Source organism: Podarcis filfolensis (assembly GCF_964270895.1).
Source record: "Podarcis filfolensis genome assembly, chromosome: 7".
Taxonomy (NCBI): domain Eukaryota; kingdom Metazoa; phylum Chordata; class Lepidosauria; order Squamata; family Lacertidae; genus Podarcis; species Podarcis filfolensis.
Window position 1 is genome coordinate 3,251,340 of NC_139603.1, and position 19,919 is coordinate 3,271,258.

General features: G+C 42.9%; 1 protein-coding gene across 2 annotated transcripts in view; it reads right to left on the minus strand.

The window, feature by feature from the left end:
- SORCS2 (sortilin related VPS10 domain containing receptor 2) overlaps window positions 1-19,919 on the minus strand; it is a 129,967-nt gene that overhangs the window by 57,716 nt on the left and 52,332 nt on the right. For both annotated transcript variants that reach the window (XM_083624441.1, XM_083624442.1), the window contains 2 exons: window positions 4,103-4,267; window positions 3,478-3,551 (listed from right to left, as the gene is read on the minus strand). In XM_083624441.1, the coding sequence (XP_083480567.1) occupies window positions 3,478-3,551; window positions 4,103-4,267 (239 nt within the window). The remainder of the gene's footprint in view (window positions 1-3,477; window positions 3,552-4,102; window positions 4,268-19,919) is intronic.

The following is a 19,919-nucleotide window of genomic DNA, read 5'->3' on the forward strand; positions in this document are numbered from 1 at the left end:
GGGGGGGCAGGGTGTGGGGGTTGGGTGTGGGGGACTCCCTGGTCCTGAACGGGGTAACTGTGCCCTTGAAGGACCAGGTCTGCAGCCTTGGAGTCATTTTGGACTCACAGCTGTCCAGGGAGGCGCAGGTCAATTCTGTGTCCAGGGCAGCTGTCTACCAGCTCCATCTGGTACGCAGGCTGAGACCCTCCCTGCCCGTGGACTGTCTTGGCAGAGTCATGCATGCCCTGGTTATCTCCTGCTTGGACTACTACAATGTGCTCTACGTGGGGCTACCTTTGAAGGTGACTCAGAAACTACAACTAATCAAGAATGTGGCAGCTAGACTGGTGACTGGGAGTGGCTGCCAGGACCACATAACACTGGTCCTAAAGAATCTTCACTGGCTCCCAGTATGTTTCTGAGCACAATTCAAAGTGTTGGTGCTGACCTTTAAAGCCCTAAATGGCCTCCGCCCAGTATACCTGAAGGACCGTCTCCACCCCCATCACTCAGCCCCGTCAACTGAGGTTTTCCTCTGAGGGTCTTCTGCTGGTTCCCTCACTACAAGAAGAGAAGTTACAGGGAACCAGGCAGAGGGCCTTCTCAGTAGTGGTGCCCTCCCTGTGGAAAGTTCTCCCTTCAGATGTCAAGGAGATAAAGAACTACACAAACTACACAACTTTTAGAAGACATCTGAAGGCAGCCCTGTATTGGGAGGTTTTCAGTGTTTGATGTTTTATTGTGTTTTTATATATGCTGTAAGCCATCCAGAGTGGTGGGTATGATGATGATGATGATGATGATGATGATGATGATGATGATAATAATAATAATAATAATAATAATAATAATAATAATAATAATATATCCTCACAGCTAATAATTTCAAGCTTGCCAATTACTATTTATCACCTAGTTTTCTAATGAGTTCTATTTCAGTAGCGGGTTTTGTTGTTGTTCTCCCAACATTTAACATTTAACATATACTGAACTTTACATAATGACATTTGGATTTGGAAGAGTAGTTACTCTACCTCGGTGATCATACGCCAGGGGTGTCAGGGTCTGGCTGGAGGCACCTGCCCTGTGGATGATCCTGCCTGCCTGACAGCCCTGATAAGGGGTGGGGGACCATTTTCGGGCCCAGGGCCACACTCCCTTCTCAACAACCTTCTGAGACCCATATGGAAGCAAGAATGGGTGGAGCAACCAATGTAGTCAGCTAGGGTTTCTTCCTGCAAATTAATTTTTATTCCTATTCAAATTTATAACACATCAAAACCAAATTAAAATAAATTTAATACAGTTTTTTCAAAACTGGTTTCCCACTCTTTCACATATACTGTATTCCAATTCATCCCTTTTACATGCTCCTTATTTTACAAATTTACCACCAATTAACATCCATTTTTAAGCAAATTCCTCATCCCTCAGCTGTACCTTTACCAACTCCTGCATAAAAATAAAACAAAACTATATTAAATAACAACAAGTGAGGTTGCAGTAGTTTTAATCTTTCATCTTTCCAACTTGCTTGTAGTTTCATTTTCTTCCAATCTCTGCACAGATCCCTCCAATGAAGACTCATCCTTAAACCAGATTCTTTCCTTTTAATGTTCAGTCTTTGCTCCAACCTTTCAAGGCCATTAGTTACATTCCTTTGGAGATAAAGCTTTTACCACCAACCCTTTGTGTTAGGAAGGAGATGTGCCATATTACCATATTTCCTGGAGAATTCCAACCATAAAAGACTTGGCCACCTTTTTGTCTGAGGGCAAATGTATCTTGCCCCTTAGAGTTCCAAATGAACCACTACACCAATATATTCGCTTCTTCAGGCCGACTTACTATTTACTTTAATCCCTCATGGCTATTCCTTGATCATAGTGATCAGTTCCAGTCTTTCCAAAATAAATTCAAATTTTGTTCTGAGGTCTTTTGTCAAAATGATCCACTGCAAATTCAACCAGTCTCAAAGTCACCAAGCACAACTCAGGCGATCTCTTCTCCTCCATTTCTCTAATGGAGAAATTATATGCCATTGTTATTTGCTTTGCTTTCACATTCCAAGCACTTTCCTCACTTTTTAATCCTCATTTTGTGGGGGGGGGGGCAGTAAAATAAAGCCTTGGCAATTTCCAAGTAAAACATAAAAAAAATCTGCCCCACTGCCTCTAATTCCAGTTAACTGCAGGAGTTTTCCTTTCAAGTCATTGAAATTTCAAATAAATACCTTCATAGTCCCAATCCTCTGAGCCGGCGGCTGATTTGCTTGTGGCATCCCTTCAATATGTTGCCCAGAGAGCGCCTTTTAAACTTTTATTCAAGTTAGCCAAAACTCGAAGAGGAGCTCTACCACGCACTGAGGCAGACAATGGAGAAGCTCTCACCCAGCACTTCCCCCGCAGGGACAAACCTGGGCACCACAGGCACCTGCAGGTATCTTAGTCTCCCCAATTCCTATTGAGGAGGTTCAGGGGGCTTTATGGCCTCCTTACCCTCCTCCTTTTTGTCCAAGCCTCTCTTCAGCCCTGGAGGACTGGAACGATCCGTCATCATCAGTTGAGGCAGAAGTGGAAACCAGTTAGTTTCTACACACACCAATACACTGCTCTCCATCCTACATCCGGGCAAGCAAGAAGCATCATCGGAGTTTGTTCCAGCCGGGCAAAACCACTCAGGGTGGAAAGAAGGGCCCATGACGGGGCAGGGGGAGAGTCTCAAGGGCCAAACAAAGAAGACAAGAGGGTTCTTGGGCCTCAGCATCCCCACTTCTGCCATATACCAAAAGCTTTTGCCTTAGGGCACATGTGATAGAAGTCTCACTTATTTTTTTTTGCAAAGCCAGCAGTGGTCACCTCCAACTTTGCACACAATATTATTTTTCCCAGGAGACCTGTGTCCTGATATATGTTTTTGTGTGTTCTATACTTCCCACATTCATTTTTCATCAATTAATTTGCTGTATGAATCCTCCTTACAAGAATGGTAGTTTGTTTGGGTTTTGTCACATAAAACGTAAAAGTAGTGATTCAAGGAATTATGCTGAAATAACTGGATCAGATTGTGGAATGAAATATATAAAATATAAGTATATTATCTATTATCTAGTGTTTAGTGGAGCTGAGGAGGTTTCTCAGTTACCTTTGACACAGGGCTCAGATCTGCAGGCGCAAAATTTTCTGCTTTGTTGCAATGAATTGGAAAGCCTTTGGAATATGCGAGTTCTTTGTCTAAATCAGAGCTCACATGCTGCTACCAAATCAGTGGTTGAGGGTGACACCATTGAAGAGCGGGCCATTGAAGAAGCAGGACTAGTTGTATCTGTTTGTTCTACCATGTCTACAGAATATAATATATGGAGGGCCAAGGATTCCCCGGCCCTGGAGTAGTGTATTCCTTCATCCAAGGATAATTTTCATCAAACCACACTAACAAACCAACAAAAGATCTGCCTTAACTCTAATTTCTGGAGACCAACATTATGTTTCTTACCAAAATATATGGTCTTTTGACACGTGATCCTGCAGGAGTGTCCATTTTGTCCCCAAGTCAAGAGATGCATAAAGCTTAAAATATAATAAAAGCAGAACATGTTAGTACAGTTTTTATTTAATCCTTCTTACAAAGTACAATAAGCACAGGCAAATGAATTTTCAAGGCTGGAAGTAATATGCGAGTGAGCTGTCCAGGTGATCAAATTACTGGCTGCCATCCCTTAGTTCATTTCAATTTGTTTAAATATCAACAAAACATGACCAAAAAAGAAGCAACATTCAGATTCATATAAATAATCATAGCATAACAGAATGGTTCACACATGTACATTCATCGTCATGACTTTCATATACCTAATATCACTTCCTTACTGGCTGGTGTGATCTCAAACCCAATGCTGTTCAATGGACTCTGTTCAGTTATTCAGCTGTGAAACACTAACTGTTGAAGAATAGTGTGATATGGATGTGTATAGGGTACAGCCTACACTGAATGACCTGAATAAGAATTTTCCATTGCTAAATAATGTCAACCTTATCTGAATACTATTCCTCTAAAGTGGTTAGAACTTATTTTGGTATAACATTTCAGAAATGTCAAATGACCGCTTGACCCTTCTTACCTGTCCCTCCTTGGTGTAGGCAAGCACTTTATCCTCCTGCTTTGGATGAAAAATCAGGGTTTCCACAAAGAAATTAATAGGCTGCTTTTGAAAAGTTGCTCCTTCATCTGTGCTAATAAAAAGACTCTGATCCAGGTCATTATGGGAAGAACTTACAAGAATTATCTACAAAAGAAAAGAACAGCAGATTAGCCAGACTCTTGTACTACCTACAGGAATCTTTTTCATCTTATTAAAAGGCAAATAAATGTAGGAGCGGAAAATAGGCACACATGTACTGAGCTGATTCAGCTCAATCTTCCTTCCAACTGGTCCAGAAACCAAAAAAGGAACTATATCAGCCCTTTAATGCTAATCCCTTTAGGACAGGTCATATAAGCTACAATTATAACCATTGGTTTTATGCCACTTCAACTCCCATGGCTTTTCCTAAAAACAACAACCTAGGATTTGTAGGATGATGATGTAGGAATTCTGTATTTAGGATCCCCTATGCTACTTCTCCATAGAACTACAATTCCCAGGATCCCCTGAAGACGAGAAGGGACTTTTATAGCACAATCGTATAAATGTTAACTCAAAAGAAAGTTCCATTTTGTTCTATGGTGCTTATTCCCTAGTGGGGTTGCAGCCTAGAACCAGAATTATCCTCGTGCTTTATCAGTGATCATATCACAACTGGCACAAGATGTTTGGAAGGAGGCAGCAAAATACGGGGGACAAGAACTGCAGTTGGAAGGAGGAGGGGATAATAAAATGTTGGAAACAACTAATCTTCCTAATACTACCATTAATGCTGCAAAGCTGCTTCCTAAGACAGTATTTTCCTTACTGAGCAATACAATACATTTTAAAATGACAATTCTTTGCTCATGTGCTCATAATCTAAAAAATGTCAACATGTACATGGTAAATATCTAGCGGTGGTGAGAGTCAGCAATCAATTATTTGTCTAGATCACAATTCACTGCAAACTGCATAAAGAAACTAACTGAATTCTGCAAGAGGAATTGTCTCATGCAGGCATCCTGTTGGAGGCACACTGCAGTACCTTTCACGGTTCCCACTGGCAGACCTATTCAGGCATTTATAATTTTCATGTGCTAACAGCGAAGCAGCAATGTCCTGGGGGGCCCTGAAGCAGGGGAGGCCTTCATCCTCAAACCCATAGAGTGCTGTAAAAGGTGACCTGCCAGCAGGGCTGGGGCTTGGCAGCTCAGCCAGCCTGCTCCCCCTCACCTGCCAGTTTGCACACAACCCAGATGACAATCCACTCCAGATTTTGCTTGGAACTAGACTGTATCCACTAACTGCAGATCTAGAATTAGCTGTTTTCAACTCAAGAGTGAGTAACAGTGTCACTCACTGTCCACAAGTGACATTTCAGAGGAGACTGAAAGGCTGTTGTACCATGGATTATGAAATAACACGGTGAAACACGGTGAGGTGAACAAATTAGTTCAAGATACATTCTTTGTGTAAGCAAAACCACTGAAGAAAACCCTTTCCTCATAGAGCCAAAGGTCAGATTATCACATTATTGTGCGGTGTGGCTGCTGCTGCAAAATCCCTGCAGGGTTGTGGAGCTGCAGGCAACAAACGTAGCAAAATAACCATACTTGTTTGAGGGGAGGGGAGGGGGCCATGGCTGCAACCCCTATGGCTGAATGCACTAGCTTAGAGATGCCCCAAGTGGTTCTCTGGCATGTGGACTGTGGGTTCAAACAGGTGTGATGTAAGCGTGCAAATGCACACACCGGCTGTTTATTTTAGCAACAGCAAGCTGCAGAGACATTCAATCAGGATCAGGACTGAGCACACAAAGAGGGGGGAACAGGTTAACCATTTCACACATGCAACAGTCCCAACATGCTTGCCTCCTGGAGCTAATACAGGAGAAGGCAGCCTAAGGCCCATGGGCCACAAGCAGCCCATGGAGGCCACGAGCCAGCCCACGAGCCACACCCAAACCGAGCCGCCCGCTTGGTGAGTCCCCACATGCTGCACTAAACCTGAGTGGCGTGGGGACTCGCTTCTGGGGCGCTAGAAATTGCATCTGCGCAGACGCAGACACTGGAAATTGCTGGTGTGTGTGCACGCAATGCAGCCCACGGAGGGATCTCTGCTGGAGTGAACCGGCCCAGGCGAGGTAAACCTTGCTGACCCCTGAGCTAATAGAAGCTTCTGGAGGAAGGGTTTTTGGCAGGACTGCAGAGGGAGGTAAGAGTTAACTCCATTACCACAAAGCTGAGGTTCCAATCCCTCTTGGGGCTGCAGGAAGAGAGAGCTGCTATTGTTATAAGAAAAAATCAGGCACGTTAAATGCATTTGCACATTCAACATCATGCCTTTTCAGTCAGATGTTATGAATGTTAAGCGCTGCATACGGCAAGGGGCCAACAGCATGGGAAAAAAGAAGCGTTTTGCTGCCGTTCATGCTGCAGCAATAAGAGCAACAATGAAATCAGGCCAGAGTCGGCTAGCGCTACAACTTCAGGATACCTGCAATGGATACTCTGAAAATACCTAGTGTTCATTTTCAGGGCTTACCTTGAGCCTGAACTACAATATTAAGAGGAAAAGACTAAAATTGATTTTGGACTTAAATAGGAGATCAACTTGGGAGGCGGTGTAATCCTAATATGAATTACCATAACTAGCTCACTATCTGGCAGTTTGCCATTTCTCAATTTCCTTTCATTATTTGTAAAATTAGAATATTGCATTATCTCTAATGTTGCAGTAATCAGTAAGATTAAGATTGTAGAACGCTGTGCAAATTACACATGATCCAACACGATTCATAACAACACAATTGTGGTGTTCTGTTCCAAATTCATGTGCTGCACAGAGGGATCCTCAGTTTGCGTGCTTCCATCAGCCTCTGATAGTGGGAGAAAAGATTTCCAGTAGCAGCAAAGAACAGAGTAAACTGGGCTCACTCTAGAAGACAATTACAGTGGTACCTTGGTTCTCGATCAAAATCTGTTCTGGAAGTCCATTTGACTTCCAAAACGTTCAAAAACCAAGGCGCGGCTTCTGATTGGCTGCAGGAGTTTCCTGCACTCAAGCATAAGCCACATCGGACATTCAGCTTCCAAAAAACATTCGAAAACCAGAACTCTTACTTCCGGGTTTTTGCATTTGGGAGCCAATTTATTCGTCAACTAGGCCATTCAAGAACCAAGATTCCACTGTAGTTATTCATTGAGTTCATTTTCTATCCCACCAATTCCCAAGAGTTGCAGCCTAGTAGCAACAGTTTAGGAGGGAAATATAATGAAAGCAGAATGCTCAATTAACAAGCAAATCATGCAGAAATTAAATTATACCCCATGTCTGCTCAACACAGGCTTAAATAGAAAGACTATAAGCACTGCCTGGTGGTATTCAGACTGCATGCATTCCGGTGCTCTTCTCCATGTGGAAGCGGACTGAGCCCCGCAAAGAAGCAGCTATGCTACAGGATGAGTCCTTTAAAAGAGGCTCTGTGGATACAGAGTATACATGTTCCCCGGGGCCTCTTTTAAAAGACTCACCCTGTACATTTAGAAGCTATACAAAAGAGGAACTGGCAACCAAGCACAGGAGCCAACTCCTAGGGGCTGAGTAGTCTTTAGCCACCCCCAAAAAATATTTGAGGGGGCCACCCCCCAAAAAAAGGTTGATGGGCATTGCCATTCAAATAGTGTGTGTGTGCCACACTATTATGCAGGGCGGGGCTTACCTAGGCCTATTATTCAAGTTGGCACCCCTGCAACCAAGCAACTCCTAACTATTCTGACATGTGGGCCACTGCTCCTGGAAAAACCAATCACAGATAAATTTCCAGAGCCTCATTGACAGTCTGTATTCTGGCAGCAAAGCCAGAGAAGTTCTTTGATGCTTTACATCTCTTTCCAATGAAATGTCCATGTACCACCAAAAGAAATGTGCATGAAATGAAAATGCAGCATATCAAAACATGAAGAAGGAAATCCATAATGTTTAGAGATTCCTGTCCACATCCTTTTGACACACCAAAAACATACCAACCTTGCTTGCACCTACACAACAAACTGCCAAGGACATTTGTAATACAACAGAAAAAGGAGTAACTTGTCAGATTTGTAATAATATAAAATTCTCCTGCTAACCAGGTTTCTGTGATAAGAAATGTACCAATATACAATGGCATTCTGCTCTTCATAAATTAGTAGCCAGTTTTTTCTTTCAGATTTCTCCATGTGATTGTGTAAGTGGGTAACAGGTACATGGAGAAAGTCTAGGGTGAGTCAGGGCTCATTCGCACTTCTGCTTGTCTTGTGCCAAATGATTTTGTCTTTGCCCTATCACTTTCCCCTGGAAAACCTGCTCTTTAGTGCTAAATCGGAACAAACAGCAATCTGAGACAAACCTGGCTGCCATTTGTTCTGATTCAGAACTAAACCATGGGTTTCCCCAGGGGAAAGCAGCAGGCAAAACGGAGGTGGGATGAGTCTGTACATGCAGCCCTCATCCCTGCCACACTCACCTCAGCCATTGTGATCACAGAAATGGCTGTTGACTTCCTGCATACACATCCAGTGTACACTAGTCTCTCTACATGGCAGTGCACCCGTGTATATAATCGTATGGAAGAGTCTGTTCACTCCATTACTCATTAAAAACATGAATTTAGGTAAATTGATCTCAGTTGACATATGCTATTCTATGTGCTACCTGGAGATGGCAGCATTAAATTTCCCTCTGTATTGTTCTAGCCTCTATCCCATACTATTATGAAATTTCACATTCCAGAAGTACTCTGCTGTGGTTTTTAATTACTACGTGAAAGAAATATCGTGCAACTGCTGTTAATTTGGGAGCGTTACCAAATTATGAGCTTATTTTTGTACACTGTCAGCATATGTTCTATGTAGCAGGTGGTATGTAGAAATGTCTTTTAATATAAAAAACCATAAAACATAATGCAACAGAATTTACACCTTCCAGTTTTTGGCTACTGGAAAATTCACACTGCGTGCATATTAATTTTGTGTGCCTCCTCGGATAAGATGCTGCAGGTATGATTCCATGTGAACAATATTCATCTATACCAGGGACATCCAACTCCCAATAGACTGCGATCTACTCACAGTATAAAAAAACTGGCAGTGATCTACCCATTGTCGTAAAAAGACTGGCAGTGATCTACCCAAAGTTGTGGAGCTTTTTTTAGGAAGCCAAAGTTGGTGGTTTTGTTCGTTGTTGTTGTTGTTGTTGTTTGCTTTTTTTGCTTTTTTGTAAGGAGATCGCTGAGGAGCCAGAGGTGAACCAGGATCTACCAGGAACACCATGCGATGTACCAGTAGATCATGACCTACCTGTTGGACATGCCTGATCTATACCAAAATGACTAAAAGTTTTGTCTGTTTCCCTCACATCACTAGTGGGTCTGGGAATAGGAAACCCAGCTGTGAGAAGGAAGGGGGCAGAAGAGAGCAAGGCAAAGAGTCACCATCCCCACCTGCTCCACCAAATGGGACTGGCCTCCGCATCCCCTCACCATGGCCATCGCAAATCAAGGGCCCCCTCCCTTGCACAATGCACAATTCAAGGACCAGACATGCCTTATGGGGAGGGGGAGCTGAATGGAACCAGAACAAAGAATCCATTGTGAGGTCTGCATTTTAGAAGAATGCAAGCAACAGGGACAAGAAAATGTTAGGAGGAAGCAATTACTTATTTTATAGTTCCCCAAACAAGTCATGCCAGATGAATCTCATTTCTCTTTTTGGTAAGAGTTACAAGCTTGGTGGATCAGGGGAATGCTGTGGATGTAATGTACTTTTGTACATAGAGATGTCAGAACTGAATGAGGCAATGGGTGCTTCCGGAATACACCCAAAATGATAAAAAAAAGTAACATGGCATTAGTCTTGGCTATATCAACTATGTTTTATCTGATCCCCCACTGTTCATGCTCCTATATATATGTTTAAAAGCAGCAAAGTACAGCTTCTTTACTGATTAGGAAATTTTAAAAGTTCTATACAAAAGAGAAAAAAATCATTTTCCCACATAGTAACATATTTCTGTCTCAAACAAAGCCACACAGCCAAAGTCTAATGAGCAGTATAAAGTAAAGGTAAAGGGACCCCTGACCATTAGGGCCAGTTGCGGACGACTCTGGAGTTGTGGCGCTCATCTCGCTTTATTGGCCAAGGGAGCTGGCGTACAGCTTCCGGGTCATGTGGCCGGCATGACTAAGCCGCTTCTGGCAAACCAGAGCAGCGCACGGAAACGCCGTATAGTATATACAGTATAACAGAGTCTAAATATTCGGTTTTCTGCCCAAATACGGGAGATCAAGTGCTCCAGACACATCTGTCACCTCAGTAGTTTCTCTGTGCTGTCCTGGTCTTTTTATAAAAGTTATTTCCATACAGACTGGGTAAATCTAACATTTATAGAGTAATTCGCTTGCCTTCATGTAACCTCAGACAGATTCGATTAGACACTTCCGGGTGTTACTTTGTGTGTGCAAACATCACATTCAAACTCATTGATTTAAATGCTGGCACTTAGTTTTGATTTGAAATCAATGGGACTTAAAAGTGCTTAACTTTGGCTGGATTGTGGCCAAAGTAATTACTGTAATTAGCAATGCTTATGGCAGCCTCTAAGTCACGGGTGTCAAACACAAGGCCCGCGGGCCGAATCCGGCCCGCCAGACCTCGTCATGTGGCCCTTGTAGCCGCCGCCGACCGCCAGCCTTCACCTTTTATTCTCGCTTTTTTAAAATTTTTGACACAAGAAAGCCGCCTCTTCAGCGCATGCGCGGCAGCCTACAAGCCAGAGAACGTCTGCCCTCTAGCGGCGCCGGCCGTTCTACACAGGAAACCTCCACTTTACATGTCCTTTACCTAGTCCTACAGATACAACCGGCCCTTTGAGGGTGACCAAATTGCTGATGCGGCCCCCGATGAATTTGAGTTTGACACCCCTGCTCTAAGTAATAGCCCCGGGTGCATGTGCCACTGTGGCATCAAACATCATTTCTGTAAAGAGAAGAAGATGACAACAGGGTAGGAAGGTCACGGCTGGTCTACAAAATTACGACTGATCAAAGTGCCCCAGGCACATCATGTCATGACAACTCACATCAATTGTTCGTTCATTTGTTCATAGAAAGCAGTCACTGAACACAATAATGCAAAAATTCAGAAGGTAAGAAAGAGAATGTAGGTTACATTGTCACATTTGGTAGCTTCCTTTTCATACAAAATACACAGAGATGGATGCTAGAAAAATCTTTATGCAGTGGTACCTCGGGTTACAGACACTTCGGGTTACAGACTCCGCTAACCCAGAAGTAGTACCTCAGGTTAAGAACTTTACCTCAGGATGAGAACAGAAATTGTGCGGCGGCAGCAAGAGACCCCATTAGCTAAAGTGGTAGCTCAGGTTAAGAACGGTTTCAGGTTAAGAACGGACCTCTGGAACGAATTAAGTTCGTAACCAGAGGTACCACTGTAGTTAATAGAAGAGTAAGAAGCAAGCTTATTTATATCTTGGTACGTTTCCTGCTTGGCAGGGGGTTGGACTCGATGGCCCTTGTGGTCTCTTCCAACTCTATGATTCTATGATTCTATGATTCTATATCGGAAAAAAGAAGAAGTATCACAAATACGCTTAATAAAAGAGCAAAGAGCATCTTCAAAAATTATGCTGAAACCATGCTTACAAAATGGGCCCAATGCAAAGTGCTGCTTTCAACCTTTAAAGGCTTAAACCAGGGGTAGGCAACCTAAGGCCTGGGGACCCAGATGCGGCCCAATCGCCTTCTCAAGCGGGCCCACGGATGGTCCAGAATTCAGCGTGTTTTTACATGAGTAGATTGTGTGCTTTTATTTAAAATGCATCTCTGGGTTATTTGTGGGGCATAGATCCTCAAGGTTCTAGGGAAGAAAACAAAGTAGATCCTACAAGTCTGACACCTGCCCATCACTGTAGACAAAACTCAGCTGGAATAGTCTGTCTTGGTACAAAGAAGGTTCCTGTGTTTCGCTAGGCTTGAGAAATACAGTACTGCCACTCTTCCATAGGCCCTGCAAGAATTATGGCTTGTGGAGATACAACAACAAACCACCATTTTATCATAACAGCATATGGGAACATCTTCACGTTGCAACAATACGGCCATCTGCTGCCATCAATTTAATAACAGGTTCTATTATAAGGGCAAGGATAAATGTGCTTATCTATATTAGGGTGACTTCAAGTGACTGAGTGTTATACACAAAAATAGTGTTTTTTATTTAGGCACGGAAAGGGAAATTAGAGGAAACATTTTATGCAGATTCCCTTCAAAAGCTGTGCTAAAGGGAATGTGTATATTCTCATTCTCTTTTCCAGTTTTTTGTTTTTAACTCTCAGACATATACGCCCAGGGAAGTGACTGTAGCAATAACTGAGTATTGCTGAAACTGTGAGATAAATGTGACAGTCTAGTTTTCACCTCTGGAGCATCTTCCAGATAAATAGCCCAACTTGAAGATCAGCCTTTTGCTATTTTAAAAAACAGAAAACAAAAGAAATCAATTTCCCACTTGAAAGGCTGCCAGGTTGACATTTTAGAAGAATAGTTAATGAGGGAGCCCGATTAGAAGTAAATGAAAATTTCCATATTAGGTAGAATGCAATCAACTTTTTGAGACCTATAATGCAGTAGTACAATAAACATTGTTGGTCCTATTTGCATTTACACAGTGGAAATGAATGAGGGGCATGTTATGAATTGTACTTTGTGGCAACTGAGAGTAAGGGAAACTGACCTTTCGGTGGCACAGGAGCACTCAAGTGTGCAACAATGCTGTGACAAGATGCATTGGCTAAGAAAACTGGCTACTGGAGAATGTGATTTTGAACAGGGAATTGCAGGGAACTGCACTGCTCCTCAGCTTCAAATCCCCCGTGCCAGATGTTTCTTCTCTTGCAGGGCTCCCTTGCAAACACGCACACTATGTAGGGCTGTCTTTGGGAAGTGACCCCATGCTTATTTGCAGGAGCAAAGCTACAGTTCCCTTGAACATTTGTGGCAGCTGTGGCCATTACTGTCATGGAGGGCAGTGACCAGGGTCGGCCCACCCATGAGGCAAAGTGAGGCAACTGCCTCAGGCAGCAGGATCACAGGGGCAGCAGATCTGGCCTCCAAGGAATCCACTGCCTGCTGCCGCTGCTGCAGTAGCACTGATGGCTGTGGCGCACTCCTTGGAGGCCAGATCTGCCTCCTCCTCAGCAGCACCCTCCAAGGCCACCTGGGTGTTTGTGGGTGTGGCACCACCATTTTGTGGTTCACCTTAGGTGCCAAAATGTCTTGGGCTGACGGGCAATGACTATGCCTTGCAGAAAAAGGAAGCAGTGGGTGAGATAAAACTCTATGGAATGTCATAGGAGACAATCCCCTGGTGCTGTGGAAGTATCGTTTGGGGGTGGCATGGTGCTTCTTTTGGGGTGCAAAGCTGCAGTTCTCTAATTCATAGCAGCAGGCTGAGGTCATCAAGCACTGAAGTGCTCAAGAACAACAATCTTTATCCCAGCAAACAGTAATGCATCTTGAAGGGGAGAAGTGATTGCAAGGTGCGATATGGGGTATTATAATTCTCATTTTCTGGTGTAGGGTCAAATAAACTATTGAGGCTATTAATTTGGTTCTTTGTTGCATAAGGAACTGGGCACCAACTTTAGCATCACTGAAAATATGTAAGACAGTGAAAACTGCAATATTACCACCTATATTCTAACTACTGAGGTATAAATCTTGCAAAAAACAAAAAACCACACACATTCAACTTTATCCAGCACCAATTGGTACCAATTCACCATTTTTAGTGGTATCATTCATAAACGGAAAAGGCATAATGCCTGAACAAATCATGTATTGAAGATCCACTCCACACGGGACCTATATTACCCAAAGGTCTGGAAACTTTTGTCCTGATTTTCCAGGGCCAGTCCTGGAATTACGAAAGCCATCCTAGCCTCTGAATTGATCCCAGAATGTCCCTATTTCCCCTGTTAGTGCTGCTGCTGCTGCCAAGCTCAGGATGAGCCGACGCTTATCAGTTGGGTGAGTTTGGCTGAGTGAGAAAAGTCCCGATTTTCAGCTGAGAAATGTTGCAGGGTTCAGTTTCCTAGCAGAGGGATTCTGTTCTCGCATGCCTGGGAATACCCACAAGTGCCATTAAAATTCTGTATTTTATAAAAGGGATCCTAACAGAATCATAGAATCTTAGAGCTGGAAGGTACCCAAGTGTCATCTAGTCCAACCCCACACAATGCAGGAATCTCAACTAAAGCATCCATGACAGTTGGCCATCCAACCTCTCCTTCAAAACAAACCTCCAAGGAAGGAGAGTCCACAACTTCCTGAGGGAGATCGTTACACTGTCAAGCAGCTCTGACTGTCAGAAAGTTTTTCTTAGTATTTAGTTGGGATCTCCTTTCTTGTAATTTGAAGCCACTGGTTTGAGTCCTACCCTCCAGAGCAGGAGAAAACAAGCTTGTTCCCTCTTCTATGTGATGCCCCTTGAGATATTTCAATATGGCTATTGTATCTCTTTTCAATCTTGTCTTTTCCAGGCCAAACATACCCAGCTTCCAAAATCACTTTGGCAGATGCACATATTCAATGTCTTTGCCCTTTACTCCACTGCAGTTGCACCACCGGTTTAGTTTTACAAGAAACAGATGGTTTCCTTCCATATGAAATGAAGACCTTGCAACAACTTTACAATATACTTTTGAACAGGAGTGCCATCAGGATTTTGTGTGCCTATGTGAATTGGGATTTCTGCTGCATTCACAAAACACACAAATTTGCGTGAAACTTGCATATATGTTGTTATGTGGATATTTGTGCCCTTTTGCGATGGCGGTGAAGGATGCAAAAATAAATCAAAGGCCACACACAAGCAATAAGAGGTCTGACAAACAGAATATCAATGTGATGCTTTCCCCACGATAGTATTTCCAGACCAGAAAATGTTTACCCCTGTTACAGGTTTTTGTTTTTAATATATTTTAAAACATATCATCAAGCTGCCCAAATGTTTTCTTGTTTTTACTCCAACTTGAGTTCTTTACACGACTTAGAATTGGCACTGGGGGAGAGTGGGGCTCTTGGGCAGACAGAAATTACTTTCCCTCAATGTAAACCATGTAAATAACTTAATCTCTTAAAATAACCAATTTTGTCATCCTTTCTGCTTGAAATCTGGCATCCTCAAACTTACCTCTTCTATACTGCCAAGTTTCAAATTGATCCATTGAACCATTTTGAACCGTATGACCTACTTAACCACCACCACCCACCAATTTCCCGTTCAGCCAACTCATTCTTAAACACAGGGCCATGGCTGGAAGTAACAAGCATTCTGAATAATGGATTCCTCAGCTAGTTTTCTCCCCATCTAAACCCTTTCCTTGCTGGAGACAACTAGTTCCCCAGCAGCATACGGCATATAGTAAATATTACCACAGGAATAAATCTTTGGTAGATGATTACTTTGAGAATTTTGCAAGACACACACACACACACACACACACACAGAGAGAGAGAGAGAGAGAGAGAGAGAGAGAGAGAGACTTTATAGATTCCACACACACCCTCCCAAAATGTGGTTGTTTATACGAACTTTGTGTGCTTATAGTGACAAAACTATGGGAGCTGGCAGGATTGCTTGATGTTCATATTAATTTCCTGACTGATGCAAGAGCTGAGGTTTTAAAAGTTACATACCCCTGAGAAGAAATCCAATTTGACTATAAAATCCTTGTCTGCCAGTTAAATGTTCTACTTGCTTTCCATCTACAATTGTATTAAGTCACCCATATCATGTTCCATGATACTATTTTGGAAATGTTAAGGTTTCCTTCCCCTGGATTATAAGCATTTTGAAATCCTAAGTGGCATATCATAGCTCTCAACACTCTTTGTTGTAGGATTGGAACTCCCCCTTTATCCCTCTGAAGTATTGCTTAAGTCAAAATTGCCTTTGGGGATTGATCAGAATTGAATTTGGGGATGTAAATCAGATCATCACCTTTGCTTGGCAGAGTCTTACAGCTCTCCAGCTATTGTAAGTTTGACAGGCAGCAGAGTCCAATTTGCTATAATTATTTGCCTTTTGAAAAATCATATTCTTTTCTCCTTCAAACAAAAATGAGAATATACTGTGAATTTGGCATGGAAGAAAACGTAGGGCAACACACGAAAAGATGAACAGAGAAGAGGGCATTGTGGTCAAGATGAGAGAGTGCAATGCACAAGATACATTTGGGGGCTTATATTTCTTTTTACAGCAAGAGATGACCTGTTGTATAGCCGACAACTTCTGGCCAGGAAACCTACTAGTCACAGCACTGCAGGTGTGCAGCTTTGAGAACGACAGTGCATAACAAGCATCAGGATCAGAAACTTTCTCTACAAGACTTTTGTACTAAGTATATTCACAGCACAAAACCTCTGAAAGTGCTAACGCAGACTCACCAACTGATCTTCTGAACACATTCTGCCAGTAACATGTTAAATTTTTCAATACTTTGGGGGAGCAGATCTTTTAGGTGCAGAAAAAAAGGAACTGCGGGCCTTAGCACATCATGCATTTTTAATAATCAGAAAACGTGCTTGGGGGAGAATGACCACAGCTGACAGGCTGAACCCACAGGAGTAGCACATTTCTCACAAACCCCCTGGAAAAGAACAGTGTCTCACTTCTATAAAAAATACAATAGATGGGCAAACCACTGGTAACAGAAAAGGAGCACGTCTAGCTACCGATTTCAGTGCTGCCTAGTGACCTTTCAACAACACTGACTTTCCAACATTTTAGTTGGAAGCAAGTTCATATCCAATTTTTCACTAGTTCGGAAAATTTGGTAAAACTGAAAACTCTCATGGTGTCACACATGCCTGGCAAGATGTGGCTAAAATCACAGGCATGTTTGACATCATGGCAGTGTTCAATTTTACCAAATTTTAAAATTAATGAAACCTAGGAAATTAGATTTTGAAAGGTGGTTGCATTTCATATTCATATATTGGTTTGAAAAATGAAAATAAGACAGTTTACATTAAAAAGCAAATGGAACCCAATTTCTCCCCCTTTGGTACCAGAGCTATATGGAGAAAGAATTTGAAAGAAAGCGATCACATCTCTAGCAACAATGCACAAAGAGAACTGAAACCTATTAGAATCATAGAATCATAGAGTTGGAAGAGACCACAAGGGCCATCGAGTCCAACCCCCTGCCAAGCAGGAAACACCATCAGAGCACTCCTGACATATGGTTGTCAAGCCTCTGCTTAAAGACCTCCAAAGAAGGAGACTCCACCACACTCCTTGGCAGCAAATTCCACTGTCAAACAGCTCTTACTGTCAGGAACTTCTTCCTAATGTTTAGGTGGAATCTTCTTTCTTGTAGTTTGGATCCATTGCTCCGTGTCCGCTTCTCTGGAGCAGCAGAAAACAACCTTTCTCCCTCCTCTCTGTGACATCCTTTTATATATTTGAACATGGCTATCATATCACCCCTTAACCTCCTCTTCTCCAGGCTAAACATGCCCAGCTCCCTTAGCCGTTCCTCATAAGGCATCGTTTCCAGGCTTTTGACCATTTTGGTTGCCCTCCTCTGGACACGTTCCAGTTTGTCAGTGTCCTTCTTGAACTGTGGTGCCCAGAACGGGACACAGTACTCAGGTGAGGTCTGACCAGAGCAGAATACAGTGGCACTATTACTTCCCTTGATCTAGATGCTATACTCCTATTGATGCAGCCCAGAATTGCATTGGCTTTTTTAGCTGCCGCGTCACACTGTTGGCTCATGTCAAGTTTGTGGTCAACCAAGACTCCTAGATCCTTTTCACATGTAGTGTTCTCAAGCCAGGTGTCACCCATCTTGTATTTGTGTCTCTCATTTTTTTTGCCCAAGTGCAATACATTTCTCCCTGTTAAAATTCATCTTGTTTGTTTTGGCCCAGTTCTCTAATCTGTCAAGGTCATTTTGAAATGTGATCCTGTCCTCTGGGGTGTTAGCCACCCCTCCCAGTTTGGTGTCATCTGCAAATTTGATCAGGATGCCCTTGAGACCATCATCCAAGTCGTTGATAAAGATGTTGAATAAGACCGGGCCCAATACAGAACCCTGTGGCACCCCACTAGTCACTCTTCTCCAGGATGAAGAGGAACCATTGATGAGCACCCTTTGGGTTCGGTCAGTCAGCCAGTTACAAATCCACTGAGTGGTAGCATAGTCAAGACCGCATTTTACCAGCTTCTTTACAAGAATATCATGGGGCACCTTGTAAAATGCCTTGCTGAAATCAAGGTAGGCTACATCCACTGCGTTCCCTTCATCTACCAGGCTTGTAATTCTGTCAAAAAACGTGATCAGGTTAGTCTGACATGACTTATTTTTCAGAAATCCATGCTGACTGTTGGTGATCACAGCATTCCTTTCTAGGTGCTCACAGACTGTTTGCTTAATGATCTGCTCCAGAATCTTCCCTGGTATTGATGTCAGACTGACTGGGCGGTAATTATTTGGGTCCTCTCTTTTCCCCTTTTTGAAAATAGGGACAACATTTGCCCTCCTCCAGTCTGCCGGGACTTCGCCTGTTCTCCAGGAATTCTCAAAGATGACTGCCAGTGGTTCTGAGATCACATCTGCCAGTTCTTTTAATACTCTTGTATGCAGTTCATCTGGCCCTGGAGACTTGAATACATCTAGACTAGCCAAGTATTCTTGTACTATCTCCTTAGTTATTCTGGGCTGTGTTTCCTCTGCTGAATCATTTGCTCCAAATTCTTCAGGTCGGGCATTGTTTTCTTTATCGGAGAAGACTGAGGCAAAGAAGGCATTGAGGAGTTCAGCCCTTTCCGTGTCCCCTGTTTGCATTTCACCATCTTCTCCTCTGAGTGACCCCACTGTTTCTTTGTTCTTCCTTTTGCTACGAACATACCCATAAAAGCCTTTTTTGTTGCTTTTAACCTCTCTAGCAAGCCTGAGTTCATTCTGTGCTTTAGCTTTTCTGACTTTGTGTCTACACGTGCTGGCTATTTGTTTGAATTCCTCTTTGGTGGTTTCCCCCCTTTTCCATTTTTTGTACACATCCTTTTTTAATCTTAACTCAGTTAAAAGTTCTTTAGATAGCCACCCTGGCTTCTTTAGGCACCTTCCATGTTTCCGTCTCATTGGTATTGCCTGTAGCTGTGCTTTTACTATCTCCCTCTTAACAAACTCCCAGCCATCATGAACTCCCTTTCCTTTTAGTATTACTGTCCATGGGATCTCACCCAGCACTTCCCTAAGTTTTATGAAGTCGGCTTTCTTAAAGTCAAGAAATTGAGTCCTAGTATGCTTGGCTGCTCCTTTCCGCTGTATAGTAAACTTCAGAAGAGCATGATCACTCGCGCCTAATCATCCTTAGGTCTTCAAATATGTAAGACATGCTTTTTGCAATGTTTTCTTACCTTGCTGAGATCAGAAAACGTCTAAGTGCTTATTCAGACATTCAAAATTTGCTCCATGCAACCTGTCCAAAGCTATCTGTGGTCACACATGGAGAATGCAATGTGTGGATCAGCCTTTCTCCAAACCTGTGACTTCTAGTCAGCTAGAAATGGATGGCAGTCGGCTAAGTTGTACTCAGAGTAGACCCATTGAAATTGATGGGCATAACTTAGTCACGTTCATTCATTTCAGTTGGTCCCCTTGAGTAACAGCTAAGACTGCTGGGCTCTCTCCCACCCCCCAATCTGTATATATTCACGTCAGGTTGCTTGAGCTACAG